At 35.4% G+C, this 12,723-nt stretch overlaps 1 protein-coding gene and 1 pseudogene across 1 annotated transcript; one reads left to right on the top strand and one right to left on the bottom strand.

Annotated features, from left to right (window-relative positions):
• Positions 1–2,966: 2,966 nt before the first annotated feature.
• On the top strand, positions 2,967–9,515 carry LOC104106851 (26S rRNA (cytosine-C(5))-methyltransferase NOP2B-like). Its single transcript, XM_009615495.4, has 17 exons — positions 2,967–3,183; positions 3,284–3,465; positions 3,549–3,612; positions 3,694–3,827; positions 3,913–3,996; positions 4,084–4,158; positions 4,292–4,363; positions 4,455–4,528; positions 5,183–5,235; positions 5,815–5,924; positions 6,191–6,259; positions 6,339–6,413; positions 7,108–7,200; positions 7,315–7,394; positions 7,479–7,578; positions 8,999–9,334; positions 9,446–9,515. Exons 1-16 carry the CDS (start codon positions 3,126–3,128, stop codon positions 9,311–9,313), a joined length of 1,638 nt encoding a protein of 545 aa, XP_009613790.1. The 5' UTR covers positions 2,967–3,125; the 3' UTR covers positions 9,314–9,334; positions 9,446–9,515.
• Positions 8,102–8,789, bottom strand: LOC138893431 (uncharacterized; annotated as a pseudogene).
• Positions 9,516–12,723: the final 3,208 nt, after the last annotated feature.

Genomic DNA, 12,723 nt, shown 5'->3' with positions numbered 1-12,723 from the left:
TCCCACAGGTCATAAAACAATAAAAGCACATACATCGAGTCTTATTTAGGGAGAACATGGATCTAGAAAGCAAAATGACCGGTTGGGTCTTTACAACACCTCAATCGAACTTATGAATTTTTAAATCTTCCAACTTCCAAAACTCATGCCGAAACCTATCAAATCAATCCGGAATGACTTCAAATTTTGCACACAAGTCATAAATGATATAACGAAACTATTCAAATTTTCGAAATCGAAATCCGAGCCCGATATCAACAAAGTCAACTCCTGGTCAAACTTATGAATATTCCAAAACATTAACTTTCCAATTTTTGCCAAAATGCGTTGAATTATCCTACGGACCTCCAAATTCAAATCCGGATATACGCCTAAGTCCGAAATCACCATACGAAGCTATTGAAATCATCAAAACTCCAGCCCGGAGTCATTTGCTCAAAAGTCAAACTCTAGTTAACTCTTTTCACTTAAGCTTCTAAAATAAGAATTATTCTTTCACATTAAATCCCGAATCATCCGAAAACCAAACTTGACCACACACGTAAGTCATAATAAATATTACGAAGCTACTCGGGACCTTAAGTCGCTGAACAGGATGCTAATTCTCAAAACGACAAGTCGGATCGTTACATATTATATATGTGCATCTATTTAGGTTAATTCTTCTTATAAATTTTAAGACCAATACCAAACTATAGTTTATCTGAAAAAGATTATGTATTATAGATAGCTATAAAAAATTTAAGTATTATTTTAAAATATTAAATATAACCACATGTTTTTCTCTTTTCTCTCTTGTCACTTAGATTAGCTATTGACAAATTTGATTCAAGCATCATGTTTTACTTTATTATAAACATGTAAAAATTATTCATGTGATTAATAAACGTTAAAATTTACTCTAGCACTGAACTTTGAAAAATTAATTTTAAAGATATTAAGTTAAACTATAGAGTGCAATTTTTGAAAAAAAAAAGACCTACCTCATACTCCAAACCAAATGAAAAAGACGAGGAAAGACGTTTAACCATAACAATAGGACAAATGGACAACGCATAAAGGAAAGACGAAAGGAAAAAAAAAACTCCAAACATAAGATTAAAGGGACTAAATGAATCTTCTACAGAAGTTCAAGACCTTAAGAATTATATGCTAGTTAAAGAGGGACTTTAGTGTAAATAAATACAAATACTTTGCGTTAATTGTCGAAACCTGAAATAACCTAATACCTCTCTCCCTTTATTGTGCTCATCGCTACTCTCTTTTTCTCTTTCTCTTTACAAGAAAGACTTGATTCTTGCTTATATAGAAAGATGTATTTTCAATAAACAATGTTAGCATGCTTCTTCCTTTCTCCTCATAAAGGGGCTCCATAAAATTAGTGGCATAAAACTAAATTTAATAAAAGGCCTTATGCTTTTTTTGTTAGTACGTATACACACATATAATTAAAAAAAAAATTAATCTTGCCTTTTTTTCATACTTGTTGTTTATAATATATATTCTTAAATGACATAAAGTCTTTAACTTCGTATAATAATATTATTATTTATATTAGAAAAGAATAATTTAAATAAATGAGATGTTAGACATGTATTTGCAATATGTTACCTTTGATATTGTTGTAAAAAAATATATTTACTAATATGAAGATTTAAGTAGTTTAATTCAAAGTTTTAAAAATATTTTTACTGTTAAAGAGTAGAAACCTTTCTTTTTTTTTTTACAAATATTTTTCTACTTTTTTATTTTTTCTACAAACATTAATATTGTCTAATAAATAAAATTATAAAATCCATTATTAAAAATTTTGGGGACCTAAATCAAGGCTTTACTAGTCTCCTATTAGAGCTACTTGTCCACCCATAATATTCTCAATCAAATTTATAGAGTCTCACTTAAGATAAGGCAACAATGTCAAGAACATTAATGACAATGAGTGTGTCATTCAGTTACCAAATATGAATGAAGCTGGTTGAACAATACGTTCATGATAGGGCAGTAGTCTGTAAATAGTTGTTGATCGTCAATGAGGGACGGCCCAACAGAACTGGTGCTAAAATCAAAATATATTAAAAAGACCGTGAAACTTCTTTTATAAAATCTATATAATATTGGGGCACGAAAAAAACTGCATGACTTTGATCTTGTGGTGAGAGCACAACTCATGATGTATGAGTTAAGCGCACATCATATAGTATTGAATTCTTCCCTTAAGTAAAAATGGTAAAGAGTGAACCCATTATCCATCGTGTTTTGAACCTTGCGACATTTATCTCGGGGATTTCTTAGTTTAAAAAGACGAGACAAAAAAGAACTTATTTTCTGGTGTGTAGATCAATCAAATGTGACAAAAAAAATAGTTAATTTAGAGAATTTGAGTTGAAATTAGAAAGTAAAATCGGGAGAACCATGAAAAAAGACTATACATAAAGGAAGAAAAATAAAATTGATGAGAAGGTAAATATATTATTTAATTTAGTGAAAAAAATTTATCCCATTGACTCACTCAATCTTAGGTCTACCAAATGTTAAAAACTATTAAAATTTAAAATCTTTTATTAATAATTATATAAATATAAATTATGGACTATATATTATATAATAATATAGCAGTGCTTCTTATTTTTTGGGCCTTAAATATTTGGGGGCCGCACAAATATATTACCCAAATTAATTATGGACCCCTTTGCTGCTGATATATTACCCTAGAGCCGCCCTTCTTCTTACGTATAAGTTTCTTTATTTTTCGTACAGTATTAGGTTGTTTTTACTTTGTATTCATATGCTCAAAATTATTTTTGTGTAGGCTAAATATTTGTACTAAGCATTTCATTGAAAATTTAAGTACTGTAGATTATAGAATAGGAATTTGTTGATTTTCTTTGCGGTACAAGTTTTTGTAAAAAGTTTGTACTTTTGTTAAAACCTGGAATTTTTTACATGTTAAATATTTAATTGTGTAGGCTAAATATTTGTACTTTTGTTAAAACCCTACCAAGAAGAAGCAAAAGAAGGAACCTCTGCAACCGAAGCAACTTGAAAAGGAAGATCTTTTTATTAGTGACGGTGAAGGAACAGATGGGGATTTTGAAGAACAGCAGGAAATCAACTCAGATTCTGACATGTCTTCTGACTTGGACGACCCCTTTGCTGCTGATATATTAGCAAGTAGTGATGCTGGTACTCTACTGACTAGTGCATTGATTTTCTAATTTTAGCAATCTTACCGAGATTTATGACTCACTAGCCATTCTTGTTTGTTTTGTCATTTCTGCTGCAGACGATGGTTCAGCAGATTCGGATGTAGATTCTGATTCTGATTCAGATGCAGATGATACTGATCCTGTAAGGAAGTCAAAAGCTATTGATGAAGAAACGGAAAGAGTAAAGGAGGACGCTGAAGCAGAATTGCAGCTCAATATTAAGGAAGAAGCTGATGAGTTCAGACTGCCAACAACTGAGGTTTGCTTAATGTTCAAGTTCTTGATTACACTCGTGCAGGAAAAAAACTATGTGAATGCTGAATATGTCATCGTATAATTTAGGAGCTTGAAGAAGAAACACATAGACCCCCGGATCTCTCTAATCTCCAAAGGAGGGTAAAAGAGAGTGAGTTTCTTCTCCTTCATCTTCCCTTCCAAATTATTTTTTCTTCTCAGAGGTAAGTTTATCATTCAAATATAAATGCAGTTGTTCGAGTGCTTTCAAATTTTAAGACATTGAGGCAAGAGGGTGTGACACGGAAGGATTATGTTGATCAACTTAAAAGGGACTTGGGTTCATATTATGGATACAATGATTTTCTGATTGAGGTGTTAGTGGAGGTAATTTATAGCTTAAGTAGTCTAGACTCTGCACCCTTTCGTTCTTTCCCTTTTCAAGTTGCATTTTGTGTTGACCTTACTGCAGATGTTTCCCCCTGTTGAGCTGATTGAACTTATTGAAGCATTTGAAAAGCCCCGCCCTATTTCTCTACGGACAAACACTTTAAAGGTCATGTCTTTCTGTGCCTCTCTTCTATCCTTACCTTTTGTCGCTCTGATGGCCGACTCATAGTGTATGGCTGTGACGGGATTTCAGACTCGCAGACGGGATTTAGCTGGTGTTCTTCTGAACAGAGGTGTCAATTTGGACCCATTAAGCAAATGGTCAAAGGTACAAGGATTAACTGTGATTCTCTTTCTTTTCTTTGGGTTGACCCATTATTTCGGTGTCAATTTGGATCTGTTATTTCTTATTTTCATATGTATCCTTGCTTACTTTAGCATATGAATTTTTGACTTTGTAGGTTGGACTAGTTGTGTACGATTCTCAAGTACCAGTTGGTGCCACTCCTGAGTATATGGCTGGTCATTACATGGTATCCAATCCTAACATTACACTTTAAAATGTGGCTTTGCTCTTAGTATTCAACCGTCATACTTATTTTTAACAAAATAACTTGCTTACAGCTCCAAAGTGCGAGCTCTTTTCTGCCCGTAACGGCCCTTGCCCCTCAGGAGAATGAGCGTGTTGTTGATATGGCGTAAGTAAATAATTTTGTGTAAAAAATGTTTGCTTCAATTGTCTATCATTGAACTTTTTAGTATTCAGTTAGTTTTGAACTGATATCTTTTATGATTTATTATTTTTTGTGTATCAGTAAGAATTATCAAGTTTGATTGCTGAAAGAGTTGTCCAGTGCATATTTGGATAGTGTAGGAAAAAGCTTATTGAAGAAATAAAGCATCTTCTTTTCCTCTTTCAATTGTTATTTCTCCTTCTTCTTTGTTTGATAACCGTGGTGTCTGGGCCAGCTTGCGCGCACCTCTATTACTTCCACGGGGTACCTGCTACCTCCCTCTAGCACAGGTACCGGGTAACTCTGTTCGCTAAGGCTTGGACAGATGGGAAAAAATCACCTTATGTTTTTTCCTCGTTGGGATTTGAACCAGAGACCTCATGGTTCTCAAGCCACTTTGTTGACCACTAAGCTACAACCTTCGTTAAATCAGCAACTTTGTCTTGGATATCGTTTTGTCCGTCTTAGGTTCAAGTTATGCATTTTTGATATCTTTTCTTTTGAGAGAGCAGGTAAAACAATTTCTGCAAGCTTTTAATTCTTAGTTCAGTAAGCAGAAAGTTGTATTCTTTTGTTAACTTTTGTGCTTCTAAAGTGGGCAAATTTTACATGGTGCAGTGCTGCTCCTGGAGGCAAAACAACTTATGTTGCTGCACTGATGAAAAATAGTGGTATGTATTCATTTGCAATTAATGGTTGTTGTATTCTTGTGCAGAAGTCCATTTTCTCCATAATGCATCAATAGTTTATGGATACCGATGGGTGAATGAATTTTAAATACATTTTGCAGCCCATGTGTCAACATTCATTTTCTCCATTTCCTTACTAAAAAAACTCATTGTTTTCATTTTCTTGTTCTTCTAATTTCTAATGCAGCGAACCAAAATTTACTGGATGCTTTTGTTCTGTTTTACGATGCGCTCATGTACATCATTCATAGTCAAAGTAGTTTATGTTAACCTGAGTTGCCAATCTGTTTGCTTTTAGTGAATTTCTTCAGATTTTTGTTGGTTTCTCAAATATATATTGAATGAATATCTTTTCCTGATGTGCATTATATACTTCCTGTTGTTTGTCATAAGCTTTTGTGATATAACAATGTTTGCCATGATATATTATTTTTTAACTTCTCTCTTCACCCTGGTTCTGCTTTTGGAGTTATTTGTAAGTATAACCCTATGTTCTAAATTATTGATTAATAGCGTTTGCCATTTCAGTCGACACTGACATATTTCACCTTGGAAAACTAGGTATTATTTATGCAAATGAGATGAAGGAGTCAAGACTTAAATCGCTCACTGCTAATTTACATCGTATGGGGGTAACAAACACCATTGTATGTAACTATGATGGAAGAGAGGTTAGAATTGGAGTATTTTGCAATCTTTCCTTTAGAACTTACTGCACTTCTATTTTTATGTGCCTTTATATTTCATATTGGACAGTGTTGTTCAACCTTGCCCATTATGAGCACTCATTTGAAGTAGCTCTGCACTAATTTCATGGAGCATCATCCACTGATCTAACAAAGATTTGTTGTCCTTGTGTCCATCTGTTTCTTGGTTTACATAGTGATGACAAAGTCCTGTGATCTAATACTAAAACCTTGTCTGGAAATCATTTCAGCTGCCTCAAGTTTTGGGTCAGAATACTGCTGATAGGATTCTGCTGGATGCTCCCTGCAGTGGCACTGGGGTATGTGGTAATGTTTTGATGTTAATGCTTGTCTTGTCTGCAATCAAATTTAATCTTATGAATTTCATTTGTTCTGCAGGTAATCTCCAAGGATGAGTCTGTTAAAACTTCCAAAAATGCTGCTGATATACAAAATTGCTCACAGCTGCAGAAGGTACAAATGATTTTGACGTGTAAATTTGGTGATTTTGTGTTATTCATATTTGTAGACTTTCAACTATTTGCGCTGTAGAAGGATATCATGATAATTTCCATGAACTGGTTGTATACTTGAGAGCTTGTCATGCTTCATAAGAGAACCCGTATAAAGTAATATTCCAGCTTGGTATTTGCACAATAGGGGATTTGCACAATTTGTAGTTATGTCATATGTGTTTGTTGCACTGGCTTAGTGCAAGCATTTATAAAATCTTTGATTACTTATAAAAAAATAAAGTATATTGCCAGCTTGATAAAAAAATAATTTTAAATTATTTATATTGCCAGCATCTGACTTCTCGGGCTTTTAGCAAATACTGGTTCTGAAAATCTGTAGTTTTGGAGAGACTAAGTTGCTAGGAGACTTGAACATTTTTTCTTCTTTGTTTCTAATGATTGATTTCATTGATCTTATTTGTTGCAATATAAGGGGACAGATATTGCAATTCTAGTTGCCTTGTTTGCCTTTTTTTTTTTGGGAAAGGGGGGGGGGGGGTGTTATTATCTGTACCCTCCCAAAGCAGGAGGGTGTTGGAAGGTTCATCTTGTTAATTTTGCTCCATAATGTGTTTTTTAATCTTATATTCCCCTGTTTCATTTGCTTACTTGCTTTTGAGAAACCTTTTTCACCTGTCAATTTTCATTTGCAGGAACTGATACTTGCAGCAATTGACATGGTTGATGCCAACTCAAAATCAGGTGGATACGTAGTGTATTCTACCTGCTCCATTATGGTTGACGAGGTATTTTTATAAACTTATATTTCTAAATGAATCTTCAAAAAAAAGGGTACCTTTCTTCTAAGTGTTTGTATGCATGTCAATTTCTACTTATTTTGGTTAACTTGATTATTGCAGAATGAAGCAGTTATAGACTATGCACTTAAGAAGAGGGATGTTAAACTTGTGCCATGTGGACTTGATTTTGAGAGGCCTGGGTATAATAGCTTGTGCTGTTTATGTGCATTTACTTAGTAGGTTGTTTAATTCTACAACTAATTAAAGCTGCTTTTGAGTCCCAGATTTATTCGCTTTAGGCAGCACCGTTTCCACACATCTTTGGACAAGACTAGGCGATTCTATCCTCATGTTCACAACATGGATGGATTCTTTGTAGCCAAGGTATGCTGTATCATTTGTTGATATCATGTGCTGTCAAGTTGAGAGAGCTGTAATTGAGGATTCAAAGTCCTATCTTTACTGTCCATTGATGTCTATTCTTAAAATTGATCACAGTAAAGTCCCAAGTGAACAGGCCACATTACTTATTCTGTCTTAGTCGTATCATCCAATTGTCCTCTGATAGTGTTCTTTTTTTCTAAATAATTTTCCCCCTTTTTGTTCTACTTGTTTTATATAGTTTTGCCCGTAAGCAATAAATCTCTTTGAACACTATACACACTCGGTTTTGTATGTATCTCTTCAGTTTTTAGGGTGCTATACTCGTGCGTAGAACTCAAGCCTCATTCATGTCAAACAGACAGTTCATCTTTTCATTAACATCAACAAACCCAGCTTAATCCCATACGTAGGGTTCTGGGGAGGGTAGTGTGTACGCAGCCTTACCCCTATCCTATAAAGTCAGAGAGGCTGTTTCCGATAGACCCTCGGCTAAAGAAACGGTAAAAATAAAGCAACAAGCAATAACAACAGTAATATAATAAGTAATGGAAGCGAGTGACATAACAAAGTAATAAAGAACTAAGAATAAAAGAATACAAGAATAGTACTAGTACTACCGGTAAACTCACAACTACCTGTCAACCCACCACCTTAATTCTCGACCTCCACACCTTCCTATCGCTAGTCATGTCCTCGGTTAGGGGAAGCAATGACATCCTTCCTAATCACCTCTCCCCAATACTTCTTTGGCCTAACCCTACCCTTCCTCAAGCCCGCCATGGTCAACCTCTCACACCTCCTGACCGGGGCATCTATGTCTCTCCTCTTCACATGCCCAAACCATCGCAACCTCAATTCCCGCAACTTGTCTTCCACATATGCCACTCCCACCTTGTCCCTAATAACTTCATTCCTAATCTTGTCTTTCCTGGTATGCCCACATATCCATCTCAACATCCTCATTTCAGCTACTTTTATCTTCTGGACATGAGACTTCTTGACGGGTCAACACTCAGCTCCATACAACATAGCCGGTCTAATCACCACCCTTTAGAATTTGCCCTTAAGTCTAGGCGGCACATTCTTATCGCATAAAACCCTCGAAGCTAGCCTCCATCTCATCCACCCCGCTCCAATGCGGTGAGTAACATCCTCGTCAATCTCCCTGTTGCCTTGGATTCATCTTTTCATTAAGCTTGTGGAAATTGAATAATTATGAATCTTTACTTCTAAAAAAAAGTAGAAATGATTATTGTTTTGGGATTGAAAAATAAAGTGGGATTGTCACATTTGTTAAAAACAAATGAAAGATTAGAAACAGCTCTTCTTTGGAGTTGCTGCAAGTTTGTTTCAGTTGAAAACAATTTGCCCTGTTTCAGTTTAGAACATTTTGCCCCATATCTCCTGTTTTTTTCATCAGTTGAAAAAGATGAGCAATTCCAAGTCTGCTGCAAAATCGTCGGTTCAATCTGAAGAAACACAAGATGCTGAAACCATTCAGAGCAGTGACCAGCAGAACTCTGAAGGGGATGACAAGCATTCAGAGCAAAAGGGGATTGCAAAAGAGAATGGGAATAATGAAGAAGTGGCGGGTGATAAAATGAGGAAGAGGGATGTCCAAAAGCATTCAGATAAGAAAGGTGTTGGACAACACGGTGGTGTAACTAAAAAATGGGAAGGCAGAAAACCAATCGGTGGCGACAAAAAGGAGGGAAAAGAAGAAACCCCCTCCTAGAGAGGAAATTGCAAAAGCTAGGTACAATTTTTAGTTTCACGATCACGAGTTGTTAAACACTGATGTGCTAATAGAACAGAGATTTAATTTCAGATCATATAACCTATTCTTGTCTTAAAAACATTTGTACAGGGAAGAGAAGAGAAAAGCTCTTAGGGAAGCAAAGCGAAAAGCAACAATGAAGAACAAAGCTTGAAACAAAGGGAGAGGGAGCTCAGTATGACTTCCGCTGCAACATGGGAGGTTTGTTATATGCGGAGGATATCTTTTTTCAGAGATGATGTAAGCGGACACCAGGGGCGGATCTACCTTAGCCCAAGCGGTGTCACGTGACACCGTTTGATCAGAAAATTTTACTAAATAAGTGTATATAATTAAAATCCATCAGGAAAATGTAGATAACTTTATTAGAGTGACACCACTTAACAAGCGCAGTTGTGTAGCTCAACTGGTTAGGCGCTTTAATTTCCGTTAAGATGTCACAAGTTCAATTCTGTGTGGCTTCATTTTTGATTTAAAATCATTGTGTCTCATCTATAATAAAAAATATGTTAAGAGGTTTGAACCATTGACCTATTAAGCATTAACATTACACTAAATCAATGGATCAAGAGTCACATTTGCATATTTTATGTAACAAAAATTTATCTGACTTGTACTATAAGTTGGCTAATTTTTTATTTTTTTATTTTTAGCTTCTTTCTCAGCATTGAAATTGATTAAGAACAATTTGCAGAATCGGGTGAATGGCGAATTTGTGTGATTACTTGGTGTAATATATATAAAAAAGTATTTAGTATTATTTCTAATGAGGTTATGTTGAATACATTTCAAATAACAAAATTTCATATCTAGTAATATACTTGAGTTGTGTTTTATAAAAATAATTCAAATTATATTTTTTTAATATGCTGTTATAGTGAATTATTATTTGTTTACTGTTTAAAATCGTGACACCGCTTATGAAAAATCCGTATACTACTGGCGGACACAAAACTAAGATGTTCTCTGAAGTCTTAGAAAGGTGGATGTTAAGCTTACCTTGGGCACTATTAGCAGCTGCCAAGCCAGTTTGGTAATATTTTCACCTTTGCTTGATGACTTTGAGATAAAGATTGTTGGAGATGTGTTGTGTGCTTTAGAAAAACGAAATCAGGATTCAAGGTTGCACGAATCCAAAAAATTTTGTATCCTGCATTTGATGTTACACTTTAATATTCTTTTTTGGGAGTGAGCAATGCAAATTATAAAGGGGAAGTACTTTGTATTCATTCAGTCATCACTTTTAATCATCAGTTAGAGATTCTGTCTATTGTAATCCTTAAATGTATTTTATTTCTCTTGACTAAGCTGATGATGTGTTTCTTCCTAAGAAGTCACGTGCTTCTTGTTCTTACAATGCCTAGTACTAGGAATGGAATGTATCCAGATCAAATGTTTACTTCAATATGTCGAAGGATTAGTAGGCTGTAGTCAAGAAATGATACATTATATACGCTTGCTCATAGCAAGAAATATGTTCGATTAGTTCTAAGACTACTTTCGTTATCAAAGTTGCATGATTACTTCATAATAAATACCAATTGAATCAAGCTATGATGCTTTTGATGAGATCTCATCTCTGTCACCAAACTGAGCTGGGGGAGGAGACGAATTCGATCTCAAGATATTCAGATTTGCAGAATTACTCAAATGGTTAAGTGATCTCTTCCTATCTATCTAAGTTTCGAGGGATAAAGTCACCCAATTATAATACTGGTGGGAGACTGGTTCACTGTAACGACCTGGCCGGTCGTTTTGTATATTAGAGCCTTGTTCCCCTATTCAATGCTTTCCGATGATTGTGACTTAGGGAATGGTTGGTTTGGTTTCGCGAAGGTTTGAGAGTGAATTGGAAGCCTTAGTTCCATCTTTGGAAGCTTAAGTTGTAAGAGTTCACCTAGGGTTTGACTTTTGAGTAGACGACCTCAGATTAGTGAGTTGATGGTCCAATAGGTTCGTATGATGATTTTAGACTTAGGCGTATGTTCGGATTGTATTTGGAGGTTTTGACTCTATTTGCCGAAAGTTGGCAATTTGAAGAATTGGAGAGTTTGTAGATTTGACCGATAGTTGACTTTGGTATTATCAGACTACAATTGTGGTTTTGAGACCTTGGATAGGTCCCAATGGCGGTTATGAACTGGTGTACTAAGTTTGGTTGCAATCCGAAATGCTTAAATATGATTTGAACGTGATTGGCGAAGTTGAAAAGTTTGAAAGTTAAGAGATGGATTTTGATCTATGTTCTTGGCTTTGATATTATTTTGGATGTTTTGAGCTTTGGGATAAGTTTGGATAAGGTATTCAGACTTGTTGGTATGATTAAACGGGAGTCGAGAGGCTCAGGTGAGTTTTAAGATGACCTCAGACGATTTCGGACCATGTTGGCATTGTTGGAATTTTTCTTATTTCTAGTGCATCACACCTGCGGAGGAAGGTGCGCAGGTGCGGAGGTCGCACCTGCGATGTTTGGTTCACATCGGCTAAGGGGCTGGTTTGTAGCTTGGATGCACCTGCTGCTGGTTGTGTGCAGGAGCAAGGTCGCGCGTGCGACGTGGATTGCGCGCTTGCAGAGGTTGGTCAGGCATGTGGAGCTCGCGCCTGCGGAGTTTTGTCGCACCTGCACTTTCGCAGATGCGTGTGTGATGGTCGCTGTTGCACTCTATTTTACATGAGTTAAAACAAAATACAACTTATGGTTCTTCTGAGGTATATAAAAGTGAAGAGTCGCCACCTAATATTTAAGGTATACTACGATACCTATAAATCGGATATGGATCAATATCTTAATAATCTGCTAACCAGTGAGAATCCAGGTAAGGGTTTAGGTTATTTTAAGGCCCTTAAAATCTACTCTAAGGCAGTTCCTTGAACTTAGCCCCTTTTACAAGACAACGATTTAAAAAGTTGGTGGCTTTATTGAATAAAAGAGCGTTAAATCAAAGACTACACTACAAATTACCTCAAAAAATAGTGAGAGTTGTTTGTGAAAGAGCGGTTAAAACAACAAACTTGTAATAATAAGTTTGCCCTTAAAAATAGTTTAGAATGTGTGAAGTATACCTTGTACATTTTAGGAGTTTAATTAGGCCGGGCTACTTGAGTTAACAATAATTTTGCCTCCCTTTTGTCATAAAGCCGGATCGAACCCTATATTCTGCATGCATGTCGTTTCCTTTTCAAAAGATGGTTCCATTTCCAGTTTTTCTAAGCGGCCAATTGAACTCTTAAACAATTACTTCATTTATTTAGGATCCAGATCTGCAAATACCTTTGACAAAATCATTAGATAAATAAACATGCGAAAAATACTTCATTGATGATTAGTTAATATGTACTCATTTTTCTAGAAAATTGCCATTATAAAG

The sequence above is a fragment of the Nicotiana tomentosiformis genome, chromosome 6 (assembly GCF_000390325.3).
Source record: "Nicotiana tomentosiformis chromosome 6, ASM39032v3, whole genome shotgun sequence".
Classification (NCBI taxonomy): Eukaryota; Viridiplantae; Streptophyta; class Magnoliopsida; order Solanales; family Solanaceae; genus Nicotiana; species Nicotiana tomentosiformis.
The sequence above is the reverse complement of the archived record's forward strand: the minus strand, read 5'-3'. Positions and strand labels throughout refer to the sequence as shown.

Excerpts from the sequence above, each read along its gene's own strand:
- LOC104106851 (XM_009615495.4), top strand. The coding sequence starts at position 3,126 with ATGTCTTCTGACTTGGACGACCCCTTTGCTGCTGATATATTAGCAAGT. Across the intron at positions 3,466-3,548 it reads TCAGACTGCCAACAACTGAG|GAGCTTGAAGAAGAAACACA; the intron begins GTTTGCTTAATG and ends CGTATAATTTAG. Across the intron at positions 4,529-5,182 it reads GAGCGTGTTGTTGATATGGC|TGCTGCTCCTGGAGGCAAAA; the intron begins GTAAGTAAATAA and ends TACATGGTGCAG.